Below are 25,852 nucleotides of genomic sequence, written 5' to 3' on the forward strand. Positions count from 1 at the left end.
CTACTGGAAAGTTGGGTACCAACCAGGATTTGAACCCCGGTCTCTCGTATCAAAGGACGGTCTCCCGTATCAAAGGGCGGCGCTCTTAACCACTACGCTATCCAGTCGCTATATCTATCTATCTATATATAAATGTGTGCATGCTTGTCTCATTAGAACTGGTAAGGCAACTCCCATCTTTTCATGAACACCACCAGTGATGAAACAATGGTATGCCTTCTCCCACACCTATCTCTTTGCTTTCTTCCACAGCAGTTTGGTTCCATATATAGAATGACTTCCCAATCTTAGCGGTCCATTTTCTCTTCATGCAAATCCACGAGGTCCTGATACACTTGATCATTAAAGATCCAGTGGCACCTTTTGAATTAAGTATCAAGTAAGACTGTGTTGAATACACCTTCATATTTTAAATGAATAAAACATCAATTTTTTAATTTGGCCGCAGAGTTCAGTGCCAGAGTGCTGAAGAAAGCAGAGACCTGGAATCTATTCTGTAGAAGTTTGTACAGCATGCCCAATGCTACAGTAGGCAAAGGCCTTACAATTTCTCGTATAATATATGCACTATAAGAATAATATTTTCTGTTTCTTCCTTTGGTTCATTTTACAGAAAAGATAAGCTCAAGTGCATATTACATTTAAGTTTGGAATGGCCAGCGTCACACTCATTTTGATTTCATTAGACCGACTTCCACAATTACATACTGATGAGAAGGTTTCATCTCCCTCGAAGTCTCAGCATAGGGGTTGATGATATTCCAGGGGACCAGCCATGATTCTCAAAGAGCTTTGGTCTACCCCATGAAGAGTCTTGAAGATTAAGACTGAAAGCTTGACTTCAACTTGATAGGAAACAGAGATCCAGAGTAAACAGCAGAATACTGGGCTGTACATAAAGCCCTTTGATACCATAAGCGGAAATGGTGGCACTGACCATTGTTAAGGTTGCCTGACACTTGTCATTATTTATAGCATGCAGTGTTGTAGCCATGTTGGTCCCAGGATGTCATATTTCGTTTCAGTTGTTTATAATACTGCCACACTTTAACTGTTCGGTCTGAAATTTTTCCATGCCAGCTGACTGCTGCGGGCTGAATTTTCTTTTCTTTCTCCCCCCGGTACCCCACCCCAGAAAGATTCAGCAAGATTTAGCACTTCCAGGTTTTAGAGCAATGCCTTGAAATTTGGTAGCATTTACCTTTGCGTCAAGGGTATGACTTCTGCTCATCTAATTAAAAAACACCCAAACCTGGCTAAGTTAGAAGCCTCTAAAAATATCACTTGCCACATGCTCAGTAGAGACTTGTTAGAGTTTGGCAGCCAAATTCTCCAAAGATTCCATCAGTGCTGAGCATGCTCCAGCCCAGCACTGCAGGGACTGAAAAGAACTTTCCCTTTAATTGTTTCATTGGGCACAGGAAATGAGAGCGAGGAAACAGTTTTTCCTGTGTTCTCAATGCTGGCACCCAGGCAAAGAAGAGGAAGCTGCCTGACTTGAATGCCTAGAGGACAAGAGCGAGACTGGGGTGAGGGATGGGGGGCAGCAGAGAAAGTAAAGCAGGACAGGGAGTTTGGGGGAAGGGCAAGGCACGAGGGGGAATGTAAGGAAATGTATAATGAACTGTTAAACAGATAAATATTAAATAATGTTAGAGAAGTAGCTATTATATAGTTAATAGCATTTTAAGAAAATGTAAAAGGAGGCTTCTGCTTTCTTTATGTGTCTTTGTTAACACAGATTTCAAAGGCTGTAAAAAAATCAGAAAGTTGGCTTGTGTCTTATCTACACTGAATTCTTGGTCTGTGTAAACATGTCAAAGCAAACCAAACAAAACTGTAATTTAATAGCTAGGTGCAGATCTCCCTACTAAAAGACTGGGAAGAATGAGTACTGACTGAACAGAAACAGATAACCTAGCCAGAAACTTACTTTCTTTTTGTGGCCTTGAAGACAGACAAAAACAATTGTTTCTAAAAAATAGCCAATTACCTGAAAGCAATGAAAAGAGAGCTGGATTGAATAAGAAGGGGAATAGCAACGGCTAAAAATCAAAGGGAAAGATAAGAAGATGCATTTTTATTTATCCTGTTAAAACTCTAATTGGTATCAATTAAAAGGATTTGAGGATACTATTATGAAAATATATTTAGAATAGAAGGTTTATAGATGAGGTGGTTTTAATAAGATGTGCCTTTGTAATGTTATGAAACAAGGTATAAAGAATGGGAATGGAGCAATGGAGGACTCACTCCTGATCGGACCACCATAAATCTCATAATGACAGAAACAGCCTACCTGTGCCCCAGGATTGCGTAATTAATCATTACGCTAGGCTGTTTTGCTTTACTTAAGCTCTATGTTTAGCTAAGGCAATTATATACGGCCCTAACATTTTCTTTTTAAAACTAAGCTAGTTAAGCATTAATTATATGAACTGTGCTTTTCACTCAATATTCTGATGTCTCTGGGCATACATGGTCCAGACATATTACAATATTCCTCCATTTTGGGATAGTGACTTAGATTGGAGTGTTAAGAAGGCTGAGTGGCTGTAGAAAGTCATGTATCCAGGGTATTTTGTAAATTTCCAGATAGAGAAATAGACTGAATAAGATGAAAGGCTATAATAAATAACACAGTCTCCCACAAAAGTGGAAATTTGGTTCAGACTATGGGAGACCTTGAGAAATGGTGCAAAAAGTATTTGAATGATATTCTAAATAACAAAAAAATGTAAAGAATTGTAATGACTGGGGTGCGTGTGTGTCTTGCCTTCCTACTCCTTCTTCCTGTTCATTTCCTGCCTCCTGTTCCCTGAACACAATATTTCAGCTCCTGTGTGTGCATGTGCGTGTACTTACTGTAATGTTTTGTTCAGAATGTTGGTGACAACTAGTTAATGGTTATTACACATTTTGACTGACCATCCTACCTGTGTGTGTAATGTCACTTTCTTTTTTTGTGATTATTGTTCTGGGGTGCCTCAGAGCATGACAAGTATCCTATAAGAAGGGATGGTGCATAGAGACTTTATGTCTTTCTATACTATGTTTGCAAAACAAATTAAAGCATGTGAAAGAATCTTGCAGACAGTTAAAGGCACACAAAAATTAGATGACTGATTGTGGTGCTGAGTTAGACTATGTCTGCACTGCCGGGGTAAGTCGACCTACACTACACAACTCCAGCTATATGAATAACGTAACTGGAGTCGACGTACCTTAGGTCGAGTTACTGTGGGGCCTACACCGTGGGGGGGTCGATGGGAGAAAATCTCCCATTAAAACTTACCTTACTTTTCTCATTGGGGGGTAGAGTATAGGGGTCGACTGGATACCAATCTGCTGTTGATTTGATGGGTCTTTACTAGACTCGCTAAATCAACCATCAGTGGATCGATCTCATAGCATCGATCCCGGCTGTTGTGTAGAACTTCCGTTAGAGGGGAGAATGAAGGAGACAGCAGCCCATGCTGCTCCACTCTATGGGTGCTCCACTGTAAGTGTATCTGCGCCCCTCTGCCTCTGATCTGATATTTTAGATAGCAGTGTTCATTTGAGCTGCCCATGTGCTGTCCCTCTCATGTTCTGCCTTAAGGCTAATTAGCCCTGTGCAAGTGAACCACCCTCAATTCCTTCATCGCAGAACCATTATTGAGAACTCTGAAGTAGAGGGGAGGAGGGCGAGTTGCGAAGCACCCATAGGGACACTCATCTCGAAGAGCCATCATTACTGCACAAGGTGAGTAACTTCTTCTTTAAGGAGTAGTGCCCTTATGTGCTCCACTGCAGGTGACTCCTGAGCAGTAGTATCCCTGATGCAGAGTTAGGGTTTCAGATTCAAGTCTATTTTGGATGACAATGCTGTGGAGCTGAAGATAGCATCAGAAGCTGAGTTGCTAATGATTATGTAGTGTTCTGCGAAATTATAAGCAGGTGCCCAAGTCATTGCCCTGTAGATTTCTGAGATGGGAACATCTTTAAGGAAGACAACCGAGGTAGAAACTGATCTTGTGCATATGTAAGCATTCAGGATGGAGGTAGCAAATTACAAGTATGATAACAATAGTTAATACAGTTTGAGACCCATTTGGAAAGTGTCTGAGCTGGTATTGCAGTGCCTTTTGACCTGTCCGCAATTGAGAGGAACAGCTTAGGAGATTTCCTGAAGAACTTTGTCCCATTCAAATAAAAAGCCAAGGCTTTCCTAATACCAAGCATATGAAGCATAGTCTCCCTGTTGTCACAGTTTGGGTAGCAGGTGGAAAGGTGAATGAGCTGGTTCATGTGGAAACATGGAGTCATCTTAGGGAGGAACTTTGGATGTGGCCTCAGGGTGACTTCATCTTTAAAGAAAATTGTGAAGGGGCGTATGTGCCATTAATGCCACTATTTTCCCTATTTGACATGCCAAGGTGATGACTACTAGGAATGCTGTCTTCATGGACAGATGCATAAGAGAACAAGAGGCCATAGGTTCAAAGGACAGTCTTGTTAGGTTCTTTAGAATGAAATTCAGATCCCACATTGGAGTGGGGTGTCTGATTTGTGGGAAGAGATTTTTCAGTCCCCTTGATGAAATCTCTGTTGTTCAATAGGCAAAAACCGAGTGTCCATCTATCTGTTGGTGAAAGGCCATGGTGGCCATATGATGTACCTTGAAAGAATTAAGAGAGAGCCCCACTATCTTGAGGCCAAGCATATAGTCCAGCACAGAGGGAAAGGAGGAAGATATCGAGGCAAATTGCTTGGAATTACACCAGACCAGGAATATTCAATTTTTGCAGGTAAGGGAGGTGGGTAGCCAATTTCTACTGTGTAATAACACTTTTCACCTCCTCAGAACAGCAGCTCTCTATGTATTGGAACCATAGGTTGGGATGGAGGGTTTGCCCGTCATTTTGGGAAAGGTTTAGAATGGGCTGGAGAGGGATTGGTGGACACATCGCTAGCTGTGCCAGGTATCGGTACCACATCTGTCTCAGTCAGGTGGGAGTAATCAATCGCTTACACTTTTTCTCTCTATTTTTATCCCAACCTTCGTCAGCAGAGGGAATGGAGGAAAGGCGTATAGAAGGCCTTTGTCCTGTGAGAGAAAGAGAGTCTCCTAAGGAGTGTTTTCCAGAGACTGGCTCTGGAGCAATAAAGTTGGTATTTTCTGTTTAGGTAAGTGGCAAATTTGTTCGGGTTCCCCAGTGAGAGAATATGCAGTAGAGCACTGTTGGGTTAATTTCCCATTTGTGGTCATGGGAGACCTTGCGCCTGAGATTATCTGCTGTTATAGTCTGTACTCCTGGCAGGTAAGCAGCTGATATGAGAACACTGTGGCAAATGCACAAATTCCAGAGTTTTAATGCTTCCGCACAGGGAGGATGATTTGGCACCCCCTTGTTGATTTATATAGAATGTGCCTGTCATGAATATAAAGGGAAAGGTGACTACCTTTCTGTATACAGTGCTATGGGGTCCCTCTTGACCAGAGGCACAAAATCCTCTTACCTGTAAAGGGTTAAGAAGCTCAAGTAACCTGACTGGCACCTGACCTAAAGGACTAATAAGGGACAAGATATTTTCAAGTGTGTGTGTAGGGGGGGGAGGAGGCTTTGTCTGTCTGTTGTGTGTGCTTGCTGGAGTCAGATCAAGGAAGCAAGCAATCCAACTTCTATAGAGTTAGTAAGTATTTAGCAAGGAAATGGTTAGTTTACTTTTATTTTGGCTTGGGTTTTCCTTTGTGTAAGAGGGAGGTTTATGCCTGGTTTTGTAAATTTTAAGGTTTTGCCTAGAGGGGAGATCCTCTGTGTTCTTGAGTCTTTTGTTATTCTGTAAAGTACTTACCATCACGATTTTACAGAGGAAATTCTTTAACTTTTCTTTAATTAAAATTCTTCTTTTAAGAACTTGATTGATTTTTCATTGTTTTAAGATCCAAGGGTTTGGGTCTGTGTTCACCTGTACCAGTTGGTGAGGATATTATTCCCAAGCCTTCCAGAAAAGGGGGTGTAGGAGTTTGGGGGGATATTTTGGGAAAGTAGGGCTCCAAGTGGCCCTCCCTAAATGTTTAAATCACTTGGTGGCGGCAGCATTATTTAATCCAAGGTACAAGAGAGAAATTGTGCCTTGGGGAGTTTTTAACCTAAGCTGGTAGAAATAAGCTTAGGGGGTCTTCATGTGAGTCCCCACATCTGTACCCTAAAGTTCAGAGTGGGGAGGGAACCCTGACAGTACCCATTATGTTGTCTGTCACGATTTTTATGAGAGTGTTCTTGATTAGTGGAAGAAAGCGTGCACAAGCATTTCTGACCTGTCTTAGTTCTAAGAGGTTGATATGGATAGTCAATGCCTTGGGGGATCATTTGCTCTGAACATTTGCAGAGCATGAAGGAGAGAGAACGCATGTGCATGTCAAACAGACACTGCAATCTAAAAATCTCCAATCAGAGAAGCAAAGACACAGATGCATCTACAGTGGAGCATCCATAGGAAACTACTCGAAGAAGCAGCTTGCTGGCTGATTTTAAATACCAGCAGAATCTCATACTATATCTGGATGGTTTGTCAATACTCACTGTAATATTCACTGAGGAGCACCATTTTGTGATGCTAAAGGCTTTGTTAACAAAATTAATACAAGGAGATTTAAAATTAAATCCGCTGAAGGCACAACTGGTAAAGCAGAAGGTAAACTTTGAGATTAACCGTGCAGCATAAGGAAAGATCTGTGGATCAGGAAAAGGTACAAGTAATTTTATCTTTGCCACTGCCCACTTCTGAAATTGCTTAAAACAATTTTGGGGAATGTCAGGGTTTTTCCGGGGATTTCATACCAGGATATGCAGAAACAGAAGCTCCATTATATGCTTTGCTTTAAAAAAAAAAAAAGCAGCAGTTGGGAGTGGAATACACAATTAACTGCAGCAATTGGTAAACTGAAGCAGGTGTAACAGATTTCTATTACCAATCTGCCTGAGGTGTCAGATGATCAGGCTAAAGCCACAGGATCTTTTGGGGAGGAGATGAAGGAACACATCAAGCATTTAAATTTTAAAGTTTTATTAATAAAATAATAAAACAAACAGCAGAGTGTGCTGGGAATGCTCCCATGTTACTCGGAGGAAGAAACAAAGTGTTAGCACCCCAAACCCTAACCCACTTTTATACTCACACATGCACTACCCAAGACTGGCCAGGGCTGTGTGTAAGGTCAGAAGAAGAGGAGAGAGGAAGGATGGACAAGAGTGCTGTTCTGGGCTCAGGCCATCCAGGTCTGCTGTTGCCCTACAAATTGCTCCAGCTCTCAGGAGGGTTTTAAGTCCTGGCTCCTGGGGGGAGGTGGGGTGCTTCATTCGGGGACTTCTGCTCCTGGTGCCATCTGTGCCAGTCCAAACTGGCTTTCTATGGTTTCTTTAGCCTTCCCAAAACACCCCAGCTCCTGGGACGCAAGGCTCAGCCCCTCCGCTTGTTGTTTTGTTTGTGTTTTTAATTTCTGCGGCTCTGGACATGGTTTTCTTTTTTGCTGGCCTTGCTGTTTTGCAGGTCTGTACAGTTGATTTTTTTTTTTTCCACAGCTGCTCAGGCACATTCAAGCCCCGGTCTTTCTTGGCTGTGAGCAGTGTCTTTGGGCAGCTAGGGCCAGTGTCTTATCTTCCGACTGAGCTAGCTGAGAAGTTGAGTAACCTGTTCTTTGCTTTCTTCTTTTTTCCCCCTTGCAAAGGAAACTTCCACTCCCCACTTACACACCTTTGACCCTCCCCAAAATGTTTTGCGATGCTTGCAACAGTGTTAGCAATATACAATGCTTATCTGCCTTCCCAGGGGACTCCCTGAGGGAGGGGGCCTTGGAGTGTTACACAGGCACTGGCCTCAACACTCATGTTAATCCAACCTAACTATTCACAGCCATTTGTGTTGGAATTAGCTGCTGCTGTGGTGGCATTAGCAGCCACCCTGGGTCAACATAAAAACTCGAAGTTAAGGCCAACTGCTTATGCATCTAGGGTTCTAACCTTTATGAAATAAAAATATTCATGATGTAAGAAACAAACGTTAGCAATCCTGGATGCAAAGTCGAATAAATGAAGCTGACCTGGCCGCTAAAGAAGCAGCTATAAAGCCTCTGGAATGGAAATTACAATTCAGCACAACTCCTGTTAATACTGGTAAGGCACAGTGGAAATATTTTAATTTGGTGGCCCTGCAAAACCAGGACAGCAGCATACAAAAACTTGTTCCAGGCAGGAAGTGCTCAGAAAATAGGGGGACCCCACTAATGGTAATCCTATCCCCCTTGGGAGAAAGTTCATGAACGGCTCAACCCTCAGATCAGAGAATGTAGTTGTTCCTGAACAGCTACAATTTGAACTGATATACCCATGACATGACTTGCCCACTGGGGGGCATCAGGAAGTTGAAAAGAGAGTGGCCCCATATAACAAGTTGATTGGTGGCCACAAATAAAGTTAAATGTTAAAAACTGCCTGATATGTGCTCGAACTAACCTAGGGCCTACAAAACGTAAGGCCAAATAAGGACATCAACAAAAAAAGGGACCTTGGGTCCAGTTAAAATTAATTACACTGACCCCTTACCTAAGACTGTTCAAGGCAATATATTTGCCTTGGTAATTGTTCAAGCTTTCTCTAAAAATTGGTAGACGCTGTTCCCATGAAATTTAACAGAGGAGCTGCGACTGCTAAAGTTCTTCTACAGCAGGTCTTTACCAAATGGGGCTCTCCTGGGTAATAAACTGAAATCAAAGGACACACTTTACCAGGGAATCACATCAGTGATTTTACTGAGTACACAGCAAAAATATCATTGCTGATCATCCTCAATCTTTTAAAATAGTTTTTAAAAAAATCATACCCTATAGCTAATACTAAGGACCTAAAAAAATAAAAATAACTGAAATGTTAAGTTGCCAAGAATACTAATGGCCTTGTGAGCTACCTTTAGATCTCTTTAAAATAACTGGGTGTAAAACAACACTTGAAAAATACTGTTAGCCCAAACCTTGTACAGCAGAGGACAGTCATGAATCAATTGCTGTCACAGTTAAAATGGCAACTTAAAGAAGCTGGGCAGCTAAAAATTTAGGGGTATGACAGCAAAAGGAAGCTCAATAATTCAGTCACTGTAAAAAAAAGTAGCAAGTAGGAAACTGTATAATGCTAAAAAAAACAAACAAAAAAACCTTGCAACCTAGCAAAGGAAAGGTATTTATGATGAAAAGAAACCGCCCTCTGGTCCCCCTGATAGCCATTAATAAAGAAGAGTGAAAGTGGAACAAATGGGTTCATATTAGCCTGTTTTTCTTTAAAAGAAATTATAATACTGCTATTAATATTTTACAGAATAGACTTGTACTGGAATAAATTGTTGAACTATGAACTTGAACTATACAAATTAACCAAACAAATCAAATAATCCAGACCTTCCGACCAATAAACTTTGCAAACTCATCACAAACTACAGATACGGGCAATTGGACGAAGCCAAGGACAACAGGAATTTCAGTGCCTGCCACAAATAAACTGAGTACTAAAAAAATTAATGTAGTCAAAAGATTGCATAGTAACATTTCATTAAAAGTACACTAAAAACACTGGTAAAAGAGACTTAACAGTACCATATTCTCAATGTAAAGAAGGGGTGCCAAGTTTCTATAACATGAAAATACAAAATGAGGGCACAACACCCGAACGTTGTAAAATTACAGTGCACAGTTTTAGAGCCAATGTACTACCTTAGAATGTAATGGGCACAATCCCACTAAAAACATCTGAAAAGGCAGCCCAAATAAAATGTATATTGCCCATAAATAAATAAAATAAAATAAAATAAAAAAATTAAAGCCAAAAAATAACTTGCTAGAAACCAACTTTAAAACATATAACTTAACATGTGTATTGGAAAATCAGGAACACTTTAAGTTATATCTATGGGTTGTATAAAAAAAGAAATAAAAAGGCAAATCCTCCTAAATTTTTACTTATGAAATCCGGATGGTTCAGAAGCTGTGTGTAGTGTCATTTGGCAAAACAGCAATGGAGCTGGGTACCATCTGGGTTTAATGGGACTTGTCTACTGCATCTGAACAAGTAGCATCTCGGGGTATTCATAAATTGGCAAAAGTACTTTGGTATAACCATGAAAACAAAGCAAAATTAAAAAAAAATAGTTAATAAGAACCAATGCAACTGTTTACCAGTATACATACCAATTTAATCTCTCTGTAAAATGGTGTTCTAAATCTGAGGTGTTCTGAGGGCTGCCCTAAAATAATTCCAGAACCAAAAAGTGATTTAAATCAGTCCCTCATCAAAAGTAAAAATAGCATATTATACAATAATGTGCGTCGGTTCTATGTCCTGGTAATTCTTCATATCATTCAATGGAATCTTTAAAAGGTCAATGTTTGTAAAGGTAGCCAACTAAAACTTTGTATAAAATTCATATCACAACTATAAAACAGCCCTAGAAACTAAAAATAATAATAAGTTAGTAAAATAATATGGGCATTCAGTGCATAGTTTAAATAAAAAATGTCCTTAATGAAACAAGGTAATATACAAAAGAACAAAGCCAGATAAATAAATTAAAATAGTGACTAAAAATAAGGTGCTCAATCCCCTCGCTAAAGTTAAAAATAAAGTGATTTTAAAAGCCTATGAATAAAGACAGGTTTCAGAGTAGCACCCGTGTTAGTCTGTATCCGTAAAAAGAACAGGAGTACTTGTGGTACCTTAGAGACTAACAAATTTATTTGAGCATAAGCTTTCGTGGGCTACAGCCCGAAGTGCCACAAGCACACCTGTTTTTATTAATAAAGAAACATACACGACATTACCACATCACTTAAAAAAAACCCAAAATAATGTTAACCACTTTATTTGTTTTAACAAGGATGAAATCCACGCTATGGCTAAAAAGGTAACGTGTTCGACAGTAAGTACATAAGTGCAGGAGATTAAGTGCTCATGAGGTGGGTTTGCCAAAGTGATGCCCTTGGAGCCATGCAATCAACTTGTAGTATGAATCATAGTAGCAATGAGAGAGGCCCTTTCCAAGGATCCTATCTTATGTGCCCAATATGGACATAAAATCAGAAACACATCATGAAAAATAAAAAGCACTGTACTTACACAGCAAGTAAAATACAATTATACAAAAAAAGGGTCTAACTTACCAACCCAATTCGTGTTTTACCCTTAAAACTGTAATTGAACACCACCCATACTTAAATTTATTAATCCAACAGTGATGAAAAGTCAGCCAAATTTTTGTAATAAAGTTACTTTGTGGCTTCTTAACTTTACAACACCCATTGCTAAAATAAATTTACATTTAAAATCTCTTCCACATGTATAAAAAATTAGATTTGGTAAATAAATAAAATAAGTGTTATAACAGTCAACTGGTAAAAACAAATAATCTTAAAAAAAGATCCAAGTATTGGTTTGTTGCTGGTGCCAGTAATATTCATTGTAATAATGATTGTATTGTGCTGTAAAATAAAATATATGCTTTAAAGGAAAAAACAAAAAAACAAATGTTAAATCACATAGCCCCCACCGCACAGCTCTAAATGAAGTAAAGCCCTGGTCAAAAGGCTAAAAACCCAAAGGTGGGGTCTATAAAAATGTATAATCTGGGTTAAATATATGTATATTAAATAATGTTTAAAAATAGATAATGTAAAAAAATATTTTCTGCTTTCTCCATGTGTTTTGTTGACAGCTTTCAACAGCAGTAAAAACAAAATTAAAATAGTGGGTTGGCATCTTATCTAAAGTGAATTCTTGGTCTGTGTAAATAACATGGCAAACCAAACAAAACAAATACGCAATTTACTAGCCAGTAAATCTCCCTAGAAAAAAAACTTCTCTCCCCCCATTAAATAAACAAAACTAGCCAAACACTAACACCAAAGCCATAAAAAGCAAAGTAACAAAAGAACAACAAAACTGTTATACAAAAATAAAATAAAAGCAACCTAAAATAGCTAAAATAAAAATAAAATTTTAGCAAAATAAGTAAAAGGTTATCAATTACGAAACTGGGTGTGTACAAAAATATTTATACATTTATTTGAAATAGAAATTTAGTTTTAATAATCTGTGCCTGGCCAATGTTACAAAACAAGGTTTAAAAATATATGCTTAAAAAAAGAGGGTGAAGCAACATAAAACTCACACCAAATAGAACCAGTACAAATTAAATAATGACCAAAAGAGCCAATTTGGACTTCAGGATTGGGTAATTAATCTAATTAGTTCTAATTAGCTACCCTGCTCTATCTGCTTTACTTAAAGTAGCAAGAGTGTCCTCAAATTCTTCAAGTTTAAAACTAGTTAAGTTTAGTAATTGGTGTAAACTGAGCTTTTCACCAGACAGGAGGGACCTCTGACTGACAGGCTAGGAACCAGTGTGCAGGGGAAGGCAGATTCTGCAAAGATCCTGGGGCAGAGGGGAAGAAAGAGGGATTGGCTGAGCACAAGGAAGCTGAGGGAGTGGAGACTACTGAGATTAGATGAGAAACTGTGGAGAGGGGGGAGGACTATGAAGAGCCTCCAGAAGATGACTGGAGTGAGGGTGGGTGGACTGCCAGAAAAACCAGAGTGTGACTGATACTGAGACAGGCTAGGTGAAGAAACTAGGATTGGCACAAGGACCCAGTAGAGAGCATGAAGGAAGGAGGGGAAGATACAGGGCTGGGTCAGTGACAGACTAAAGGGGACAGAATCAGAAATGTCTGAACACAACAGATCTTCCCTTCAGGAGTCTGTCATCAGCAGTATTAGTGACCACTGGATTTTTTATTTTAATAGTGGGAACAAAGCATTTGGGGAAAAGGATTTCCAAACAGTCTACATGCATGTCTATCTTACCACCAACCTATCAACAAGGTGATTGCCTCCTTGCGTGCCCCCTCACACTGGGAAGCTCTGCTTAGTTCCCTCAATAACTGCACAAAAGCCTGCATCCAATAACAACCCTTCTTAGGGTCTGGTTTATTAACATAAAATTCAAAACAAACACACACATCGTCTATCTCAGACTCAAGTTGGACACAGCCCCTTTTTCCTGAAAACTGTTTCCAAGCAGGGCATAGCTTTTCCACTCTTCCCAGTCTTTGCTTAGTCTCTCCCCTCATCCAATTCTGAGCTCCTTTGAGTGACTCTGCAATCTTCTGAGCAGTCACCCCCTAGCTTCTCTACCTAGTCTTCCAAAGGCTCGCAGTGACCAAGAGGCTATCCAGGGTCAAACATGCCCCCGCCCCCCTGCAGGAACCTCCTGCTCTCTTCAGCACCTGCCTCAGCTTCCTCTCGTTACCTGTTCCCCTCTGGCTCTCTCTAAAAACGAGTGGCTTTCTCAGACTCCATCAAGAGACTGTTAATGAGGCACAGTTGGGCTGGACCAGTTTTCTCTTACAGGTTCCAGTTCACCCTGTGAGACATCCTCTAATGGTCAAAAAAGGCAGGCCCAGCTTCTTCCAATACCCCACTGAATGCCTACATCGTGGGCTGGTACCCATGAACAACTTCTCTTTCTCTTGCAAGAGTATTCCTTTTGAAAACAGCAATACCTAGTTCTTTTGTTCGGTGTTCTTGGGCTTTCTGGAAAATAATGAACACCACCTCCCTATTTTTGCAGGTTGGCTGGGGAGGAGGTAAAATCTGCAAAGCCAACAGCTCAGGCATTATTCTTTAACAAGTTTTTGAGAGATGACATCCTGAGCCATTCTTTGCCTTTCCCACTTACTTCCCTTACAGCCCTGTAGAACTAAGCCAATATATTCATACAGTAAACATCACAAAAACCAGCTTGACATAACTATTCATAAATTAGAGCAGCTTCACTTCTGTCCAATGTTGTGAAAGAGGCAAGGGGCTACAGAAGAGAATAGATGCTAATATAGTTCAGGCAGTTGAATACTATCCTAGAGAACTGGATTCTATCCCTGCTTTTGCTGCAAATTACCTGTGAGATGCTAGGTATGTCTGTAAACCAGACTTCTCACAGGTGGCCAATAACTGTGTTTTTCTGCATGCCCAACATGTGACCCTGGGGTCTGATCTGTAGAAGTGCTGAGCATTTACAGCTGCAACTGAACAGGAGATGTGCTTTGAACATATAAAATGTTAAGTACAGTACTCAAAAATCAGGTCCTAGGTGCCTCAACTTGGGCATCCAAAATTCATTGACACTTTTGACCTTAATTTCTGTATTTCATCTGTAAAATTGGGATACCATCATCCCTTCACAGAGATGTTTGTGAAAATTAATTCATTAATGATTGTGAAGTACTCAGTTACCATAGTGATGACCACCATAAAAAAGCCCATCAGGAAATTGTTCTACCTTCATAATAGAGATGTAATAATGGACAGTAAATACAAAAGCCACACATTGAAAAATGAGAGTAAGACAGAATATTGCATATCTGCTCATTTGGTAAGCAGTGTCCATCCTGCACACTGAATGAGATGGGACTTGTGGAAAAAGTAATATGCGACCATGTAGTCAAAAAAAATGCAGGGAGCCCAAATTAAAGTTGCAAAAGCAACCTTAATTCTGTCATTTCCTAGATTCTGCAACCTTATTGTTCCTTTCATGTATTTCTTGTGTGTAATATATATTTTATTGTCATATAGCAAGCTGTTAGCCTCACAAGGTCAGTCATTCAGATACAGAGAATTATAGTGATACCTTCTGGAGGATCATCATAATATTAAATACTACAAAGGGGCCAAGAACATCTCAAAATATAGAGCACGAGTCCAGTCTAGTGGAAGCCTACTATTGATGACTGTGTGCAACTAATCCATGTCTCTTAAATATTTTTAAAGGCCTATATACAATAGTCATGGGCTGATTGCTCAAATGATATCTTACTGAAGGGCGCTCCCGAACGAAAACAAAAAAAATACCATTCATTCATTTTTGATTCATCTAAGTCAGGTGAACTTCTTCAAATTTTCTGAAGCAGAACAAATCTACACAATTAAGTTCTGGACATGAAATGGGTACCATTAGCAATTTGGTAACTAATACATGTAAGACTAGAGAGGAACTTTTTCTTCATGGGAGTGGGGGTCAGAAAGGCGATGGTAAGCTTCAAGGTTAAAAAAAAATAAAGAAAAGAAAAAGCAAACACCAATAATTCCCAATAGTATTAAAAATTGTCCAGGGACAACACTTCCTGTAAACCACCAGAGATTGTGCATCTTATTATAGATAACTTAACATGTTATTAGGATAATATAACTTCTCCTGCCATCGACCCCTCAAACTCAAACACTTGCAAAGCCCCTTTTCTATTTTGAAAGAAGGAAACCACAGGTTTTAATATATTTTTAGCATATAGTCATGTGGAAATGGTAGTGGGATTGGTCTGTTGTATAACTCCTAGGTTGTTCACATCCAAAGTCCAATACAAGCATGAGCAGGTCTTCTGAGTGTTGATGCCAATTCATTACCAACTCATCTATGGGCTTCTTCCCCAGTCAAAGAAAGGTAAAAAATGCCAAACCAGGAAGGTGATCCTGAATTTCTGTGAGCACCAATCTATTGTTCAGATGCAGCAGCTCAGGACCAAATCCTCCCTCAGTTACACCTATGCAACCCTTAATGAAATCAGAATTGCAAACTAAGTAAGGGCCTTTAAGATAGTCTTTTTGAACAATTTTAAGAAAAACAACATTTTCGCACAATTTTTGGTTTCCTTCAATATCCGTTCAGCTCATTAAAAAAATATGCAACCAGTTACAATTAACTGCAATCAGTAAATCAGAAAAATAACCTGGCAGAGAAATACAAAAATGTAATGCTCAAAATAAGTTTATTTAATATATGAAAGTGGTTCAGTTAATTATCCACACTGGCTATATTTTCAGTATAAACCTGTAAAAAATTAAATGCCAAAAGTTCTGAAAAAATACAATTAAATTCAAAATTCTGAACACTGAGCAAAAGGAACAAACGACCAACAATAATCAATATAATCCATATTACAGTGTGTGTAGTTTTAAACATTAGCTAATGTAGCTTAGAAACATAGAAATCCGCTTTATTCACTTTAACCAGTGACTGTAATAGCTTAGACAACATGAATTCAAACTTCCTAGAATTCAACTACTGTTCCTTTTCTTTCAAATATGAAGAAAGTAGGAAAAAATTACCCTAAATTCAGGATGAAAAGCATCAACTGGTCATCAACTTGCAGTACAATGTTAAGATAAGGAATTACTGATTAAGGGCTAATCTACACTACTGCGCTACATTCTGGTGAAAGTGTTCTCCCATCAGCATAATTACGCCACCTCAGCAAGAGGTGGAAAATATGTTGTCAGGAGAACATCTCCCGCTGACACAGCGCTAGCCTGGACAGGGTTTAGGTCGATGTAACTTGCGTCACTTAGGGGGTGGCTTTTTCACATCCCTGAGTGATATAATTTACATTGACTCAAGTTGTATTGTAGACAAGCCCTTAATTTCTAACAAGTTTTATAAAGTTCAGTTTAGTAAAACTGGGTAGCAGCATAAATACTTCATGGTATCCCTCGATCAGTAGGCTCAGGTTCAGTTGCTTTGTTGCACTGTCCTGTCTGCCACGTAAAAAAATATTAACTTCTCACTCCCCCCACCCCCCACCCTCAAATAAGAAAGCCTTGTTAAAAACAGAACTAATTAGAAGATATTATGTAACGCTTAGGAATCTACCACTGATCCCTTTGCACTGGTCATATTTCCATTGCCAGCAATGGAAAGTCTCTGAGGGGAAGAGATTTTCCAGAACCAGAAAGTAAAGCAGTTGATCTATTGATAAAACAATCTGGATGGTTTAAATGCTCTTGAAATTTTGCTAGCTTCAATTAAAGCCTGTAGTTCGAAAAAGAAAAAAATATCAAATACATTTGATAAGGGTTAACATTTTTAACACTGACATTTTCAGCGTTAAGATCTTATTTGCTTAAACAAAAAACGAATGTATACTGAAGATCAGCAACACACAAATTTAGTTCGCACAAATGCATTTTTGCTGTTTTATGACTGAAGACGACCTATTTTGAACAGCTACTATCAAGGCTTCTGCTTCTTTTTGCCAGATACATTTTTCTGTAGGTCTGAAACATCGTTTTCGAGTCTTTGACTGGAACATGGAGAGCCTCATTTCCTTCCAGGATTTGTATTGCTGCATCAAGTGGAATATCATCATCAACTGAAAGACAGATATGAAGTCAGTTACACTGAACATCACTACTGAACATTCATCACTTACTTACAAAATTTCAGCAAGCTACGTTTTACCTTTTAAAATAAAGTGAAATACAAATGCAAATATTTAAGAGGTCAGAATGAGCATTTTACCCGTGTGGTATTTAAGACCACCCATTGTGAAAACAACTGTTACATAACCTTATACTAAACAATCTAGCATTTAATTCCATTCCCTATAACCATTTTTAATACTGAATTGTAACAACTGCATGAAGAAATGTGGACGAAAAGGTTTAGGCCTTGTCTACACTAGGGAATTACAGCAAAATATTTCCACCGATGCTACCGTTGGTTCAGCTGCATCCAACTGGAGCTGAAGCATAGATGAAGCTTCACCTGAGGCATTACCACATTGTTGGGGCAGTAACAATCTCCATAAAGCACCAGAGCCATGTCTGCACTCAGGCTCCCATTAGTGCAGTTGAACTAGCGGGAGCACCAGAGATAATATTTTGCTAAAGAGTACATTAACAATTTTTGAAGACAAGGAAACAGTATTTGATATTTATTCCAACTGGAATAATCAAGTCATTTCACCTTGAGCTGTTCCTTCAGTTTTTCTTTGCTTCATTGGGATATAATTTAACCAATCTTCCTTTTTGCTTTTGACCCCTGAAAATTAAAAAAGATAAACGAAACTGAATGGAGGGATAAATCTTACAATTACCACTAATTCTTACCACTCATGTTATAAAGCACACAGCCAGGCATAACAGGAGAGCCAGTAAGTGTTAAGGCTCAAATTGTTCTATATAGCTATTCACTATTTATAGCAGGAGTGGCCAAACCGCAGCTCAGGAGTTGCATGCAGTTCTTTTACAGTTAAAGTGCGGCTTGCAGAGCTCCCACAAATCCCCACTCCATTCTCCACCTACCAGACCGGGGGGGGGGGGGGGAAGGGAGGAGAGGGCAGAGCTCAGGGCTTGTGTCCTGCAGCAGGGTGATTGGGCTAAGGGCTTTTCCCTGGGGGTGGGACAGGAGAAATTGGGCTTTCAGCCCTGTGAGAGATGCCTGCCAGGGCTTCAGCAGGAATGGGGATGAAGCTCTGAGCCCCAGCTGGTGCACCTGGCTCTTCAAATTTTGAAGACTATCATATGTGGCTCAGAGCGATAGTACATTCAGCCATCCCAATTTATAGTTTTGTGTAATACGAAATCTAAAAGACTGGAATTTCTACTGTTTTACTTAACTCCACAAGAGAACAATAAATCATAAAATTATAATCAATTCTCTTCCCCTCCACTCAAAAAAATATCGAGGGTATATGGTTTTAAGCCCAATACCGGCAATAAACTGCTCTTGGCTTTGCATCACAGCATTCAACCTAGTTTTTGCCTCATTTCGTACGCAAGACCACACGTTATTATTTATATGGTTTCACGGATAAGGAGAAAACTTTAATTTATACTGCACCTGCCACAAGGGATGTGTCTCTTTCCGAGGAGTGTGCAATATCCAAACTCTCTCCATCAGTGGCTGTATTTCTGAACAGTATCTCTGGACACAATTTAAACTCAAGCATTTGTGGTCTGTGTAGTTTATCCTCTGAAGGTGAGCTATCAGTTTTCCAGTCCTGGCTGGGCTCTGGAACTTTATTAGATTTTATATGCCATATGGGTTTGGCAGGTGTTGTGTCTAGTTTTGTCAGACAAATGCTTTCTTGGGCAGTACGTATAAACGCAACTCTATTCAGATAGTTTTTTTGTTGTTCCCTTTTAAGAGAAATGTTCAGTCTACTAGTTTTTCGATTTTTTTCAGAATGTTTCTCTCTATTCTGAACATCCAGGTCTTTCTCTCTGCCAGAAAAGTAGGTTTTAGACTTTTTACAAGGGCGCCCTTTTTTTTTCTTTGGTTTGGGGATATAATTATGATTTGCTAACAATAAGTTTTTATATTTCCAGACATTTTCTTCTTTCGATATTGAAGATTTCTCAAAATATGCCACATCAGTACTTTGTTTATTAAATCCTGCATGTTTGAAAGTGTTCGTTTCATATTTGATTCTTTCACTTTCCAGTTTTGGTTTTTTGGAGTCTCTCTCCCCAATCATGTTTTCTTTCCGCTTTTGTCTATATAAACATTCCTGTGAAGGTAGGACATTTATAGATTTATGCTGAGAATATTCATACTTTCTTGAGCTTGCATTTGGGGATTTTCTTGTGGCTCCATGATGATTATCAGACTTATGTTTTATTTCCGTTGGCAATTTTGTCTTCTCTTTAATTTGTCCATTCTTGCTAAATGTGTAATTATGTCTCTTAACTCTGTGTGCTTCACCTGTACTCTGTTCAAGTTTTTTATATCTATGTTCTTCATATATTTTATTTTGTTTGACCTCAATGGTTTCTGAAATTTTTGAATTGTGGACATGTGTCTTGGATTTCATGGCCAACCCTTCTGTTCGTGTTTGATCTTTTTCAGAAGATTCCATCTTGCAGACTTTTTCTTTTTTCTCTGTTGATATTATCAAGTGTTCTACATTTGTATGATGGACTTTTCCTGAAGCAAATTCCTCCCTTGTGCATTTCTGAGAATCTGTTTCACTAGTCCAAACTTCTTTCTCCGAAGGAGTCAATACATGGAATTCATGTATTCTTTTGAATTGATCAGTCTCTCTCTTCTCAGGAGAATGAAAAGGTCTGATTATTTCTCGGTGTGCTCTAGCTGATTTGTTTAGCTTAATATCTTTGTTTATTGTAGCATTTTGGGCACATTTTCTATCTTTGTCTAATGTGGGAAGATTTTTGCTTGTATCATGTAATTTGACAGGAAGCTGCAGGTTGTTTTCCACTGCACAGTTAGTCTTTGTTATGAGACCAGTTCTACTAGTTGTTTCCTGTCTCCCTTTAAAGACAGTGTTTTCAGCTTCTGAACACTGATTGCCACCATCCTGTTTCTCCAAAGCAACATCCTCTTGAGATTTGCATGAGCACTCTGGCACTGCATAAACGGCAGCTAACCAACCCATTAAACAACAATATGTAAATTTTTTATCTCGTTTTGGGACTGCGGTTTCCTGTGTGCTCTTTTCCCTCTCCATGCCTAGATTCTGATCAGGCTGGATATGCCTTTCTAAAGTCTCTCTCTCTGATGAATTGATTTCCAGTTGTTGATTTTTAGTGTTTTCCACCATGACTTTGTTACAGGATTGGTGATTATGTTCAGGGAACAGTTCTTTCATTTGTTCTGAATTTAGTATTGTGATTTTTATTTGGTTTATTGGATCCTTAGGATCACAGCTTTTGCTATAAGCTTGAGTTCCTTTTTCAACTTGATTCTCTGTTGTCTCAACCACAGAATCTTCACTTTTAGTCAGCTCTTTCATTAGTACCTCTGTACCTTCAATCCCATAAGGAAACTCTTCTAAAAGTTCAGTCAGCTGATCATTTAGAAAGGTTACAGATACTGCTCTATTACCACTAATCCCATTGTCCACTGTATTTTCCTCTTCATTGAATATACGTTCTTGCGTATTTTCTTCCTTTGCAGTAGAATAGACATCTGTTTCACCGATTACATTAAATGATAGGTCTTGTCTGTTTCTGATCAACTCCTGGTTAACATCAACAACGTTTTCTCCATTCCTGGAAACTATATTTTGCACTATTTTTTGTCCCGAGCTACAAACAGTTTTAGAAGTGTCTTCATTTTTTTCTTCCTCCAAACTGCTTACATTTACATCATCAAAAATCTTTTTATTACACTCATTTGTATCACATGAAAACGTCTCTAAACTTGGTACTCCTAATGGCTTTGTTGGGGAAACTGCTTTAGACACAGGTTTTTGCAATAGCAGAAAACTCTCACCCTCAAACATATTTGTTTTCATTTCAGATTCTCCTTTACAAGTGTCTAATTGTTGTTCTTTATGCTTTGTACTAGAAATATTTTCTTCCAACAAGGCACCATTTTTCTCTAAATGCATCAAAGGGACAGAACTGAACATATTGGCTATTTGTGAATTATAAGATGCATCACTTTCAACAAGTGAACATACGCTGGAAATCTGTAACATGTCATCCTCTGACACAATGGTGGTAGCGCCCTCTGGTTCTACAAAGTCCTCACAATCTTTATTCTTTGTTAGATCATCTTGAGACATTAGACTAGAACCATTTGTGCTTGTTTTCAGCAAAGAAGTTTTGTTTTGTAAACTGAGCTGCATGTTAGTTTTTTTCGCTTCTTGTGCAAGCTGATCAGCTTTTCTTTTGTTTACATCATATGAGTAGTTTGAATTTACAGCATCTTTTACTATTTTGTTTCCATTAGCTGATTTGGTGTACTGCATATCTGAATCCACTTTCTGTATTGGAATACATTTATTGGATGGTAAGTAAGTAGTTTCCACTATCCCTTTATTGGTATTTGCCACTACTGAAACATCTTCTTGTTTCTCTTCTTGTAGACTACATACACTACCTCCTTCAATCACTGAATAAATTATTTCAGCAGAAAACGTTGTATTTTTTTCTTGATGTTCACTTAAAGTTCTCTCTTTAGAAAGTATTAAAGGAGAAACTACAGCAACTTGGGGTTCAAAACCCTTGATCAAGTTGGAACTCAATGTATCATGTTTTTGCCCAATAGAAGGAGTTGTAGAAGACAGAGTTGTTTCATTTGTACTTATTGTAACTTTATTTAAGTCACTTTTAGCTACTGCAGTTTGGTTGTTCTCCAAGATACGACATGTATTCTGATCATGAAATCCTTCATAAGATGATGAAATCATATTTGATTCTATGTTTTTATTTGACTGACTATATTGAACATCCACAGATTCTGAAGGACACTTTCTCCACAAAGCAAGACATGCTTCTAGCTCTTCCATAGAAGTAGTACAGCTGTTCATTTTAGAAAATGAGTTTCCAGTAGCAACTGGTGGTGGTGTATTCTCAGCTACACCATTAGTTACACCTAGTTCAGCTGTTTCTGAAGCAAGAGGATTTATGTGAGAAGTACTGAGTATCTTCTCGTTGTTCAAAGTTTTAGTGTTCTCCGTTGGCTGAGAACAAACGCCTTTAGTGTGCTGATCCAATTCAGGACATGCAGATATTGAACACTGCACTGTCTCTACAGCACTTTTTACTTCTCTTTTGCTGGCCAGTGAACTTCCTCCTGACAGTGTTAAATTGGAAGCTGTTTTTTCATTCTGAAGGAGGCTAGACATTTTATCAGCAAGAGCACCAGACTTTTTTTCTTGCAAAATATTCATGCTACCTAGAAGAGAGTGGAGAAGTGAGGCCTCCTCAGTGTGAACTGATATATTTTCTGGTAGGACTCTGTCAGAGCTACTAAGTTTGGTAAAACCCAAAGTGTTTTCAGTGCATTTCATGGTCTCTTGAGTAGGACCTGCAGCTGGTGCATTCTTTGGGCCCAATACTGAAGTTCTCTCAAGATTATTTAAATGAACTGGGAGTTTATCCTGATAGGCAATCAAAACAGAGCTTGAAGTAGAATTTCCTTGGTTAATCCAATGACTATTCTGAGTCTTATCTAATCCTTCACTGCCAGTGTTGGTAATGTTTTTGTCATTTCTTTCTTCAAGTGAAGACTGACGAAGTGCCAGTTGTTGACTCTTCATTCCCACTGTACCAGAGTGTGAAAATGTTCCAGTCTTATTGGCCACATGTGGAAAAAGCTTAAAGTTAGTGTTTTGATTTTGTGGAGGAAGGTCAGAGGTCATTTTATTATGCTCTGAAGATGCCAAGAGTTTTTGTTTTATTAAAAAAACTCTTTCAAGTATTGCATATTTTTTTTTAATTTCCAACAGTTTCTGAGCTTCCACAGCCAGACTCTCTTTTGTTACTTTCAATCTATCATCTGTTGATGAAATACTTTTAGAATTATCGGGCAAATCTGTTGAACCATTAATTGGGCTCTCTTGTATTGAAGCTATTTTATTCGGTGGCTCAGAAGGAACAGTTACAACTTCTTGCATGCTGTTAAAATATTTTTCTAAAATGTATGTTGAAGGCTTAGCTGTTGCATTAAAAGATTGATTTGCTGTCACATTTCCACTTAAATTATAAACATTTCCAGTTGCCTGACTAGTTTCTCCAGACTCTAGTTTCTGCCAGTGCTGTTGTACATCTTTAATGTAAGAAACATTACTGTGATCTGACATAGGTTTCTGCCGGTTCTGAATATGTTCATTAGATATAATTGGAACTACCTGCTGAAGACCTGTCAAAGATTGTGCTGCAGCTCTACAATCATAACTAGAAGGATAGCGTGGAGGATTTCCATTATGATCTTCAGAGCCAATTTGGGCTGACGCATATTGTTGTGATTGTACACCTATTGCAGTGTTTGAACTGGATGAATGCGTATCCTGAAATGGAGTGCTAGGACAGTGTACTTGTTGCTGGAGATGTTGCGTAGGGAAAGCAAAAGCCAAAGAGTTCTGTTGAGAATTTACATACTCATTTGATGACTGATTAATGGGTACTGTAGTACATTGTTGAGAAGATGCAGGCCCATTCAAGTTATATTGTGGTACCCATTCTATTGGCAGCTCCCGTGAAGATGTATTGCATGCTTGGTTACCTTGATGAAACATCACAGTTCTTGTAAAAGTAGGTTGTGCTATTTGAGGCTGCATAGGATACGCATTTGTAGTCACATACTGACTCTGTGGCTTCTGAGGTATACTCTGTAAATTTTTTGCAGGGCTTGTTTGTGATGACGCAGTAGCTATGCTTGATTGGGAAAAAACATGCATGTTGGACACCGAGTTTGGCCAAAGATTTAGAGTAGTCTCTACTGGCACATGTGTAGCTTGTTTAGGGACAAGCCGCCTGGTTTGTACACGAGAAGGTGGATGCCTCTCAAATGAACGTTGTGAGGTAACAAGAACTCTACCAGGTACCGATTCTTTTGGAAATGCTTGCTGCAATGTTTTGTATCCCTCAGTATTTTGGAAAAATAATGGATTTGTAACCATGTTAATGTTAGACTGCAGATATACCGTCTGGTTACTTCCAGGATAAGTACAAGCATTCTGAGTAGAGTATGTGCTTGTCTGAGGGAAAGCACATGTATTAGAAAGCGTGTGAGAAAAATGAATTCCTTGACTTTGCAAGTTCTTCTGATTATCAGCATTTTGGGGTGGTCTTACATTCCAGTTCATCCTGTCTTGGTGTTGCTTTTATTTCTGTTGAGTTTAAATTCAGAATTCTAAAAAGAAGTCAAAATATTAATTATATTTAGGCCAATAAATGTTTTTATTCTAACTTTCAAATATCTACTATTAACAGAATTGTTTGAATGAAATGAAGTTGTTAGATAAAACTTCACTTACGAGCCATAATACTGACATCAAAAATCCCAAATGCTAAAAAGTACGTTAAAAAGATCTTTCCCAGAATATGATCAAGTTATGAAAAACAAAGTCACAGCATATGAATTTGGATTTTTATATTTGTTTTCACTCATTTTTGCTTAAACAAAGAAATGTATGCAATAATAAGCTAAAATAAGCAACAAGTAAAAACAGTTGAACCCAAACATTTACAAAGCATAATATCAACTCAAGGACTAATAAAGCATAAGGCACATTTTATAAAAAAGAAGCTTCACTTTGAAAAAAGTCTGTGATATACAGAGAAGCAGACTTCCAAATATTGGCTGGGGGAATCATTTGTAGTTAAAAGATTTGTCCTCAAATATTTGTGTCTTATTTTTCTCCAATTCTATTGGAGATGTAATTTCACCCTCCTTGCAGTTACAGCCAGCCATTAATTACTGAATGCAAAGTTGTAAAATTCAGTATAATCAGTTTGACATTCTAAACTATACATAAATAGTCATCTTCCTTTCTTAATATTGTTTGTCAACATTAAACTTATTCTGTAGCCAGAAGGGATGGAGTCAAGCACATATATGACATCAAGAGAAAACAGGAACTTGTAAAATTTACATATGACAAAGGGCTCTGGTGTCCAACATTTCTGTTTAATATAGATATTCCAGGTACTCGGTATCACATCGTAAAGTTTATTGAGAATCAGAGAATAAAAACTTATCTTTTTGCTTTCAAGATCTGAATTAAATAACTACTGGACTGCTCAAGCATTTGTATACATTTCAAGAAAGATGACTAAATAATTTTAAAGACTAAAATAATTAATATAGCAAGTTGCAAGATAATTGATAGACTATATAAACTAATAAAAACTAAACAGCTACAGTTGCGGCACTCAAAAATTCCTAGCAAATGCAATAAGAGCTAACTATAGTAATTGACACTGGTAAGAAGAAATTTATAGATTAAAAAGCTAGTCTGAATCTCTCAAATGACTATGGGGCAGAATTAAGGCTGTTTGTAAACTGTGAGCCTCAGAATGTTCTTTAGAGGTGCCAATCAATCCCTCCTCTTCCATGCAAACCCAAGACAACTTATTTCCCTTTCTAAAATAGAATAGGACAGTCATTCAAGAGCCTACGTGGGGCTGGTGACTTTTTTGGCTGTTTCAGATCTGCCAATCCTAAAGTGACTCCCAGATGGTGAGGCTGTTTGTACCCCACAAGCCTATAAAGTTCCTTCATGCTCCAGATGAATTTAAGGGGG

General features: G+C 38.5%; 1 protein-coding gene across 1 annotated transcript in view; it reads right to left on the minus strand.

Moving 5' to 3' along the window:
* Positions 1 to 15,827: 15,827 nt before the first annotated feature.
* RESF1 (retroelement silencing factor 1) overlaps positions 15,828 to 25,852 on the minus strand; it is a 51,118-nt gene continuing 41,093 nt past the window's right edge. The window contains exons 3-5 of the mRNA XM_032798219.2: positions 18,697 to 24,459; positions 17,821 to 17,895; positions 15,828 to 17,224 (exon numbers count right to left, since the gene is read on the minus strand). Of these exons, the coding sequence (XP_032654110.2) occupies positions 17,067 to 17,224; positions 17,821 to 17,895; positions 18,697 to 24,412 (5,949 nt within the window). The 5' untranslated portion in view covers positions 24,413 to 24,459 and the 3' untranslated portion in view covers positions 15,828 to 17,066. The remainder of the gene's footprint in view (positions 17,225 to 17,820; positions 17,896 to 18,696; positions 24,460 to 25,852) is intronic.

Source organism: Chelonoidis abingdonii, chromosome 1 (genome assembly GCF_003597395.2).
Source record: "Chelonoidis abingdonii isolate Lonesome George chromosome 1, CheloAbing_2.0, whole genome shotgun sequence".
Taxonomy (NCBI): domain Eukaryota; kingdom Metazoa; phylum Chordata; order Testudines; family Testudinidae; genus Chelonoidis; species Chelonoidis abingdonii.